The sequence below is a fragment of the Styela clava genome, chromosome 8 (assembly GCF_964204865.1).
Source record: "Styela clava chromosome 8, kaStyClav1.hap1.2, whole genome shotgun sequence".
Classification (NCBI taxonomy): Eukaryota; Metazoa; Chordata; class Ascidiacea; order Stolidobranchia; family Styelidae; genus Styela; species Styela clava.
This window is the reverse complement of record NC_135257.1, coordinates 10,837,350-10,848,855: the sequence shown is the minus strand read 5'-3', so window position 1 is coordinate 10,848,855 and position 11,506 is coordinate 10,837,350. Positions and strand designations below refer to the sequence as shown.

The following is an 11,506-nucleotide window of genomic DNA, read 5'->3' as shown; positions in this document are numbered from 1 at the left end:
GTATGCGTACAAAATACATATAAATTTTATTAAAATATTTTATTTCAATATAAAAATATCACAGTACAAATAAAACTACCCTTATTTTTAAAAATTGCAAACAGTAAATTTGTACAATATGAATCGTATTTTTCAAATTTTCTGTTCTACACGATAAATTATACGAAAACTGGCGTTAACAAGATATTTTCTTCGTATTTTCAATAACTCCCTTCTCTCTTAACCAATCTTCAAAATAAGATACACGAGTGTAGATGCCAGGATAGCCTGGCTGCCCGCATCCACGACCATATGAAACAAGTCCAGCAACATACCACTGGCAAGAAGAACATCTTTGACACATCAAAGGTCCTCCACTATCACCCTGCAACGGAACAAAACTTAGCATGATTGCTATATACTAGGAATAAGGATCGATATATTTTTTCATTCAGACATAACTTTGTATCTTGTATGGAGAGCGTTAATTTTTTTTTTTTTTACAGTGTAGCACATTTACATCTCTTAGGTAAGATAAATCAAAAAAATGTTGATGATATTTACAATCTCCATTTGAAGAGTATGTTAAAATGCTACATAACATTTTGTTCTAACACGCTCGTAAATTTATGCTAAACAATGTTCAGTTAATTTTTACTAACAGCTGTGACAAAAAAAACTTTTATTCTTATATTTCAAATATAAATTATGAATTCAGCAAGATTACATATATTTATATACCTGGCAACTATCCGCTTTCCCGTTCATGTGTCCAGCACAGATCATTTTCTCAGTATTGAAAGTGGGTCCGTAGGCTTTTGCACAAACTTCAGGATCCAAAATAAAAACTTGAGCTGCTCGTAGACGTTTTGAAGCATATCCACGAAATACAGCTTTGATATATAAATATGAATTTAGATAATTAATATACTATTATATTTAATCAGATATATTGTGCATATTACAGGGGGCCAAACAAACTTTCATCCAGTTTAAAATATTAAGTAGGTATAAATTCTGTTAAAAGTGTTTGAGTGATCTTTGATACAGTATATATATTAAATATCATAACCGAATTTATCTGGGATCCTATCTTTTCAAAGTTCGAAACGCGTATAAAGAGAAGTTAATACAGACTTGTTCCTCTTCAAAAGGTGTCAAGGCTTCGAACATGTCATTTATGCAGTTTGTTATTTATTTATTCGATATATTTGTGAGAGAAATACATCACTCCTGCAAATTATTATTGCTTGGTCTTCATTGCTAAACGCTACTATTGCTCCGTAGAGTCATCTAACGGGCATGTCATATGCTATCTGTACACAGTTTACAGCACTGTTAGTGGCAATTTGTTCAGCCCGTTCGGTGAGAAGAGGAAAGAGCGAGATTGTATTGTGAAACAACTGAGGTTTCAACACTGTACTTTGTTTGGTTTCCAGTTATATACACAGCAAACAGGCTGAAGACATATCACCTGCAGACCCTTTACGCAAATTAGTAACAGGCAATTATTATGGACAAGTCAAAAATCATACACACACAACTTCGTTCTAAATCACGGGTAGATCTTATACCCATATACAATATTTCCCAAAGTGTGTATTATATATGACAAATTGTAACGCTTACTTGAACCCCATCCAGCAACAACACATTTCGACCCGACTGGTGGGTCCTCTCCGTGTGGTAGGCAGATTGGATGAATGTTGTTGGAATATGAAATTGGTTTTTGGAACTGAAATACATACGAATAATGTTTATTAAAGTGTTAATCAGATATAAAAAATAATTTGAATTAAATCGTCTAAATATTTGAATAAGGTTTAATTACTATTTTCCTGAGTTGGGAAGAGCGAGTTGCAATGAGAGGTACAAGTCTGGTTAAATTTCTTCTTCACTCAGAGTCTCAGACTATACTATGCCAGTTTTAAGTTTTAAAAGGGTAATCGTGGTACATTGTAATAGCCGGTTCAAATTAAATTCAAGTATATATATACAGTAAATTAAAAAAATTTACGACGACAAGCATGCGGTGGCATTGTTAAATGAAACGACTTGTATACACTTCGTTTTTATGCATTCCATATGAATACAAACTATACAAATCAAATAATACAGTATGCAAGTTATATATAGATTAGTGTAACGGTATAAGAATGACTCGTTAAAACAACCTGGTAAACAATGCTAAAGCTTTGGTTCTTATTTTGCATTTTTGTTTCTTACCTGCATGACAGCGATATCTTGGACAAGCCGCGGAGAATATCGAAAATCGGGATGAATAATATTTTTTTTCAATTGAGCCCAAGTTGTCCATTTTGTTGCTGGGTTTTTAACATTGTTCAGTCCTAGAGTCATAGTCATTCTTTTGGCAGAATATCGGCTAAATGAAACACTTTTGATTGGATGCGTATTCAGTCATTTTATAGAGAAGGCAATCGGGTTGAAAAATGTACAAAAACGGTGTCGTTTTATTTTATCTACCTATTGATATAAATTTGTAGCTTTCGAAAAGGGTTGGTTATGAAATTAATATAAATCTACTTTTGTCAAATCTCTCAAAAATAATTCAACATCTGGAAAAGATTTGCGTACGTGTTTTACTAAAAAGTCATTATATGTGTCTCGTAAGAAAGTGTCATCACAGTCAAGAATTAATTTTTTGACTGATATTTTTACTATTGAGTAATCATGGCCTTTATTCTGAGAAATGTGATGTTGATTTGAGAAGAAAATTGAACTGCATTCAAAGGCCCGTTAGGATACCAAAGCTACGAAATAATATTATAGTTTTCAGTGCAGATTGCCGAATAAATAATAATTTCCTATTTTTACTCTTTCATTATTTGTTATATGATACTTACAAAACACAGTGTGCAACAGTGAGAGCGTATTCCTTGTTGATGAGTACAGCTGCACAGACAGCATTACCATATGGAACAATATGAATCTGTCAATAAAATATACAAAAACTATACTATCAGCTAGCATAAGCTGGCTTGAAGATACTAGTACTATGGCTTTATATATATTATGTATCTGCTGTAAACTTGAATTACAAGAGCAATACAACACATGGATTTTACGTATTTATTTGTAGGGCGAGTATATTGGGCTAATCAACTATGTCGAAATCGCAGGTCCAAGATCTTGACTTTAAGTCCTGCTTAATCCAATGGCTAACCAAAGTACTACTACATTTCTTTGGTTGTAAAACAATATTTAGGATGTATAGTTTTAACCATTACAACGCATATAGGGGCTTCCTGTTTCCGCGTACAGAAGTACCATGTGTAGTTCGATAGCATGAAAACGACCCAAGAGTGTAACCGTGTAGTTACTTACCATCCAAGGCCAGCTGCCTCTCTCTGCTACGTATCCACCAAGTATTCTGGCTTTTGGAGGCAATGTACCACAGGAATATGCTGGACTTATCGAACAACAAGACTTCTTACTGGTATACCTGGGAGCGAATCCGGCCTTACACACTGTAGCAAAATTGTGAAATATTAAATACAATTTGTTAGTATTTGATATTCTACTTACTCTCTACCGATACCTCGTGTATACAACATTAACATAAGAAGTAAGCAAAAAAATGATAAATAACTCTCTCAAAAGTTTCACACTAATTTGAAATCAATGCAATAACAATGTGGATATCTAAAGCAAAAAAGCTACAAAAATAGCCAGACCTGATTCTGTTGTATCCACTGCATTTGAGGTTGAAAGTCCTGCAAATAAACAATTCAGTAAAATATAAAAATCTGGTATTCGTATTAAAGCTTATTGACCAATGTTTCTGTATTATATATATGTAAAAATATATTATGAGTGAATAATAGATTAGTGTCATATTCAACAGTGTACAGAAAACTACTAGTTCTTTATATAATCGTATCCTTTGATTTAAGTACAACACTTTCAGAAGAAGCAAGAAAATATATCCCACTCGAAACAGATGTAAAATTAGTAAGAAAAATGTCCCCGTTTTTAACAGTTGTTACCTTTTACACACCACGGCCTTCCTTTTTTATTCGGACACCAGAAGCAATTTCTCTTGTCACACATTTTCTTTGTGACGCGTGATCCTGTTTCAAAACAATCTTCCGACTGTTTGATCTGGCATTCTCTCGGTCGTTCAGTTTCCCCTGAAATATAAGTATGGATTCTGTAAATATATGTGTTATAAGATGTAAGTATATGTGTTATGATGGTGTTGATGCTTTTCCGTTCGTATAATATATATTTTACGATGTATTTTTATTTGTTTTTTTCAATTTTGAACAAATCACATACCACACGTGTCTAGTAGTAATAATCGCTGGGTGCAAGAATTAACGTCATTTTTAATCACAACGTAAGTTTGAAAATAATTTTGAATGAAATCGAAATTAAGTTGCAGATATTTGAAAACTACGATATATAAGGCTCACGCAAGCAGATTTCCGTCAGAAGTATATGTTTGCATGATGGTGTATTTATTCGTGTGTGTACCGCGTCTGCAAACCTTGCTTTATATTGGGTACGCCCGAAGTATGTGAACCAAGATGGCGGACGCCGGAACGTAGCATGTGTACCAGGTTAGGGTTAGGTCATAATTTTATTCCAATTTTCCTTATTTTAGTTTTATTACGAATTCGGGGAATACCCAAGTGACTCCCGTACTATTCGTACCTGAAATTATAGCCTATGGCCTCTTGAAGTAAATCGAATGTCTATTACAGCGAACATTTGGATATTTTTAATCCCCGTTTCGTATTCAACTCTCAGAGAGCATACAATTCTAATGGTTTAATAGTTGATCTCAAAATTTTTATATGCAAAGACGCGCGTAGCGATAATTCAAAATTTTCCGGATTAAATATTGATAGTATTTGTATTATTGTTTATATGCATTTTACCTTTGTTTATACTCTGTAAAAAAGCCTTACACCAAGATTGAATGATTACTACAAAATATATGTACACTTTCAGTGAATTTCAGAAATAATGGAATCTGTAATAATTGGCGTTGGGAGATAAATATAAGATTAATGAATCAGTAGCCGAAAGTAAAGGAAAACTTTAAAACAATAAACCAACACGGACAATGTACAAGCAATTAGTATGTACATGGATTTGTAAATATAACAATTTAATTAACCACTAATTGGGCGACGCCGCGTGCAGGAATAATCGGAACAACGACATAATTATAATGATTGAATATACACGTCTGGTATAATTGTCACTGACTGCAAAAAAATCCTTGGCGTTGGATCATAAAAAACTGTTCCAATTTCCAAAGCAAATTTTTGGATATTTCTATATAATACCAATTCCCTTTAGTTCTAGTATAGTATCCTACTTTACGGCACGTGGGTGCAAACCATAATTATTTAAACTGAATGGGGCGCACTGTGAAAACGTTAATTAATAATTGACCCAACACCAAGAAAACTGACAATAGCGGCAATTTGAGTGATAAAATGACAGTAATTGTAAATATTTTGCCAACAAAATGTAGAATACCAACAAGACTACAATTCGCTCTAGTTCATGGACTGAAACAAAAAGAATCTCATAAATTACCTGTTACACACCACGGTTCACTTGTTGTATTTTTGGGGCACCAATAACATCCCATTTTTTTGCAATATTTGGCAGCCGTTTGAGATCCTTTGGTGAAGCAATCGACAGAAGGCTCCACCAAACAAGCATCATCCCCCGCGGAGTAACCTTTCCGCAAGTCTGAGTTGGAACCTGTTAAAATAAAATCACACCTTTTATGGTAACGTTCATTTCATCATAGTCATAAATAGTTGAAAGTATTTTTTTTTTCGAATAAATTTTGTCATAAAATAATTATTTTTATTATTATTTTCCAATAATCTATATTTAACAAACTAAATCAGTCGAGGTATTTTTCAAATGCACGTTCGGAGAGATTTATTGTATATTATTAAAATCTAACTTTTGCTTTACGAATGCGACAGTTTTTACACTTAAATAAAATAAAAATCAAACTACTTGTACCGCTCAAAGCAATAGATTCTCACTCACCAGAAACACTCCAATCAATTCCCGAGTTAAATTTAACAAAACTTGCCAACAAAAGCAAAGAAAAACAGCATCTTTGATATAGCATCATTTTCTTTCTAATACTATCCGAACCACTAACACTGGCGATCTCATACAGAAGATAGTTTGAACTGGTTATTCACTTATATATACTTCTCATACCTTCAAGAAGGATTTAATAAATCGCGTAACGAAATTTTACGAGAAACCCTCGACACATTCCAAACTGTAAATTCGCAATAAGTCAGCTGTGTGACCGCCCCAAGGAATGTCAAACTTGAGAACAATAGGTTTCAAAGAGTCGGCGACAAAGTGACTACTTCCTTACTCAACAATTATCAATTTTTCGCGTTATTGTTTATTATAAACGATATGGTATTTAGTAAAGCCTCCTCGTAATAATATATTATTGTTGTATGCTATATGTTAGTACATTTAAAGTACTTAATTATATATTACAAGTTGTTCTGTTTGTAGGAAATACATATCCACTCATAAAAGCAGACGCTAGTCTCGAAATATATCAATGTAATTGTAAAAATGTAAAAAAGGGCAATTCTTTGAACCTTAACTTTTATAAAATATAATTTTGATTGGATACGCTTCGAATTAGCTACCTGTTTTTACTTTAGATGGTATTTATAGGGAAAAATTTATCGATGCATCACACCGGTGCAAGTTGATACCGATTGCCACACAGAAAAGGACGGTTTGCTCTGGAAATTTGTTGGTCAATTAATTACAGAGTTTCGAAAATAATGCTTGGAATCTAGCAACGCCTGGAATACCAATATATATAATGCTAGATTGTATCAACTAACAAACAAATTACTCGTACTTCAAAACATCTTTTTTATATTGTTAGTCGGCAAATGGTATACAATACGTGCTTCATAATATTCTCCAATAAAAACGTTATGATATAGTTCTCAACTGAATAAACAATTAAAAAATATATCACGTGGCATAAAATAAGCAAATGCATGTTATTTAATGGTACAACATTGAATTTAATATTGGTTATGTTCATGTTAGGGCATATATATTAAAATAATGCCATATTTTTTCAAGAAGCAAGGGATATAGTTGAGTGTGATAGGACCTGTGAATGTGAATCTGAGATAGAAAAAATTGAACTAGACGCTGGTATTTGGTCAGTCAATAAACGAATGTTGTAGATTCGACTTCTAACACTCGCTTGATATCTGTATTAACTAAACTAAATAATCATCTTCAGTATAATGGAATAATACCCATGGGATGTTATTAGAGAAATGTAATTTTTTTAATGTAGATGTTTAGTTTGTTACAAGGTTAAATAACAAATTAATGTGAATTAACTACTATTTCCTCATAGTTGTTGTTTTTTTGTTTGAAATCTAAGCTTGCGTCGAATATGTGTATTTGATAAATAATCACCGTCAGTATAAACGAGTAATACTTATACGATATTGTAAACGATCAATTGTAAAAAGAATATACTATATAAAGCATGCATTATTTTTACTTCTCATTGATGACGATTTGGATATGCTTTTATATAATTTATCCACCTGGATGTTCATCAAGCTGAAAACACAACTCCATGTTTATGCATCCGTATTCACGTTTAGCTTTTCTAATACCAATGAAAATGGACTTTTCCCGTTGCTCTAACTGGGAAAGGCGTGAGTTTTCAAAACCATGGAAACCATTGGTAAGGCATTCATCATTAGTAATTAAATGTCAGTGAAGTCGTATAAAAAACTCAACAGATTTTCATTTTCTTGGACTCTCCAACTCAAAAAACATTCCATAGAAGCAACATGTTGTTTCTGCAGTTGATTTATAATATGATTGACCATGTACGAATGTAGCGAAAGTTTGATTATGTGGTTTCATCACTTTTCCTTGTAGCGTAAAAGTATTCAGCAGTTCAAGACGTGAAGTTTAAATCGGAAAAAAATTTCACTTCGGACACCGGGTCCAAACTCCGTTACAAATAAAAATTGCGACTCTAAATTGACAAAATATGCTCCAGTGCAGAACTCCAATAAAAAAAAACAGTGATAGCAAAAGCATTGGTCTATCTATGCAAACCTCTGAAATTTTCGCCGAAAATTTTACTTCCTATTTTCGCCGACTTCAGTATCAATGAAAACAAGCCAAAGCCTTATGCTCCACGACATCTATTTAGACCAGTATCAACCACCTGTCAGTGTAGTTTTTTGCCTTTGCGCGGAACATTTTGGTATTTGTGTTCTTATTCTTTTGTCAGGGTTGTTGGATCCCATTGCGTTGGATAACAGTCAGAATATAAATTAGTGTGTATAATGTCTACTATCGATAGTCCGAACAGACAAAAGATCGTGGTTTGAAATTATTTGATGTTACTGCCATAATATTCTAGCGTTATGGCACAGTTCTGCGAATCCGGATACCTTTTTACACCGTATTTCTGCCAAAAGTGGGACGTCGGTTAATCCTATATAATTCTAAATTTCTTTTGTTTCTCGTTTAATGTTGTGATTAGAGATTTGAGTCGGATTAATACGATTTATGCTTTGTTTTAGACATGCTATCACCAACACGAAAGGATCCGTGGTTGAGTTGAGTACTATAAATAAAATCAGACTGCAAGCCATTTTTACTTATCCAATCTGTTTGCAAATTTCTCTAGGCAATCAGTATGAATATCTTCAAAAACCCAATGTTTTGATTCGAACGTACCGCTAAATTCCATATTTTTCTTGCAAACACAAATGATAAAACAGCCGTACGTCAAAAATATTCTAACGAACTGTGAACAGAGATATTAGATTTTCATGTGGAAAGCATTCAAAACAGCCATTTTGATTGTGAAAAAAGAACATAACATCACAGAAAATTTATGTCCAAAATGAGGAAATTACGATTAGGAATTCGCTTGAAATTGACATTATTGGCGCCATTCAACTTCCTATCTGACTTACCCGTAATATAGTCACTTTGAATATACTGTATAGCACGTAAAAAAGTCGTCATCGACTGATGGAAAAATTTAATCTTTATACCTGGCGATAATATTTTATTTACGTTGTTTGGTCAAAAATATGGAAGATCACAAAACAAAAGCGGGAATAATTTTCAATTCTTTATAATTTATTTACGCTTGTCGATGCTGGGATTATAACGCGAAAATCGTATTAGTTTGTGTATATCAAAACGAGGCAGCTATTTCATTCATTTCAAAATTCTGTTTGCGGTTCTGGTCCTCCGGGTAAAAAGGTTGCGAACCACAAGTCACATTGATAAGAGCTACACAATTAATTCTGATTTTTCCCAATAGACAAAATTTTTTTGAGGTTTTTTTTATCATAGCTGACAATCACATACATGCCCAAAAAATAGTTTTTTAAATATATTATAAATGGTCGCAAGCTTTGATCATACTGCTATGTCAAATGATTCAAGAGTTAAATGAGCAAAATCAAAAAATTATAATACATTTCCCTGAGTCTTCCGGCTTTGGTAACGCAACTGTTGCGACGGCCAGATCAAATGGACAGAAAGTCGATGAGGCCCTCTCGCATCTTATGGCCACAATAGTCACTTTGGTATGCATGGATCGTACTTGCCCAATGCGTATTTGTACAGCCCAAGAGTTATCTCCTTTTCCGCCAACACGTGTGTTTGAGAGAAAACAAGACTATCGCGAAAAAGAGTCTACATTGACGTGAGTGATTATGCGCAAAACTTTATTCTCTTTATTATATTTTGAGCTAGCCTGAGTTTTGCAATTGACCACGCATGGAACATAGCTATTTTAAATTGCGAAGATGATTATAATCACTGCCGGAGTTAAACAAGAATACACTTTTGAATGAAATCGTGACTTGGTCCTAAATTTCTCACGTTTCTTGATCGCTGAAGCGTGAAAAGTAGGAACATGACGCAGTTTCTTCTATCTTTCTATGAAGAATTTTCTCATGGACGAGTGTCGCGAGAAATCCAGATAGAACCGGTTGAATCCAGTTATGACCGTTTCGTATGGCTGTTTTGCCATGATGTACCTTCTTGTTTACGCGTTGTCAGTTGGGAGTGGAGGTAACAACGAGGACAGTTTTGTAGGGTTGATGAAACCATTGGTCGTAAACTATATTAAATTGGGTGATATGGTGAGTGATGAGTTTATACTTTCACCAGAAAAGTAACGTTGATGACAATGAGCTCGTGTGGTAAATCGAAACCTACTATGCCTCAAGGCAGATCGGCTTCCAAGATGGATGATTTTTAATCATGATATTCATTGGAAGAAATTAGTAGTGAGTCTGGGTTTGAATAAACCTAACATTATTATTTTTTTTCATTATTGCCATGAATATGATACCTTGTGTAATTAAGAGGTGCAAGATCAAGTTTTCAGGCTCATATTGGGTAATCTACTGACTAACACATAATTACGAGCATTAGGTCACTGATGCCACATAGATGACTGTTATCACTTATAACATATGTTGTATACATACAGAGTATTCATAAGATCCTGTATTAAATAAGGTAAAAAAAACTTTGTGCTACGGGTGGTGGGCATATAAAGGGGTATGTTAGCATATACAGTAATGTGATTAGGTTTGGTAAAGGATCTTCCAGCACAGTTTTAACAGTATTCATCCATATGTATCGCTCATTAAACTAATTTTCCAGAATGCTTTTTTGTGACTTTTTATTAGTATCAGCTTAATATTGATTAGTTAATGTTCCTGGATTAGTCATCGCAATGTATTCAATAATAAAATGGTCTTATGATGATGAGTAGCAGTTTGGTTATTTTAAATAAACCTTGAGTGAATGCATTTTATATTATCGATTTATTTATTCGTGTTATCCAGCTTTAATGTGACCATACACATTTTTGAATATACTATCATAGGAAATTGAAATTCATTCGAACCCACTGTGCGGTTCTGTAATTCTCATTGCTAACTGTTTACCGCGGAGCAATGTCAATTTTTATTATACTTTCATTATTACTAGATAGTTGATATATTTTACATATTAAATTAACTATATATGTACATCCCTTTTTATTCGCATATTATTAGTCCTGATTTAAAAATGTAACTGTAGGTAGTAAGAAAAATTATTCCAACGACATATTATCTAGAAAAGACATTCTTATTGGATATAAAAATTGTTGAAATATCTTTATACAGTCATATTTATTATATGTTCATGTTCACTTATCCCAGTATCCTCGATAATGAAGGCAATCCAATGTGTCTCCATCACTCATCAATCTGCCAAAAAAATTTTACAGAATAGATTTGAATCTCAAAGCTACAGGTTTTTATCGCACATATTACCAGTATTGCCACTAGGTTGACATGATGTATATTTAAAAAATGGTAGCCTATTCTAGTTGTTGATAAATATGAAGATAGGGGGATAGATGATTGCTTTTAGTGATATTATGATGAGTGTATCAAGTCATGTAGCGATGACG

At 33.3% G+C, this 11,506-nt stretch overlaps 1 protein-coding gene across 1 annotated transcript; it reads right to left on the bottom strand.

The window, feature by feature from the left end:
- Positions 1 to 20: 20 nt before the first annotated feature.
- Positions 21 to 6,233, bottom strand: LOC120346471 (clotting factor G beta subunit-like). Its single transcript, XM_039416219.2, has 10 exons — positions 6,025 to 6,233; positions 5,554 to 5,724; positions 3,987 to 4,130; positions 3,675 to 3,713; positions 3,325 to 3,467; positions 2,844 to 2,929; positions 2,206 to 2,362; positions 1,609 to 1,714; positions 721 to 872; positions 21 to 364 (listed from the first exon to the last, which is right to left on the bottom strand). Exons 1-10 carry the CDS (start codon positions 6,110 to 6,112, stop codon positions 176 to 178), a joined length of 1,275 nt encoding a protein of 424 aa, XP_039272153.2. The 5' UTR covers positions 6,113 to 6,233; the 3' UTR covers positions 21 to 175.
- Positions 6,234 to 11,506: the final 5,273 nt, after the last annotated feature.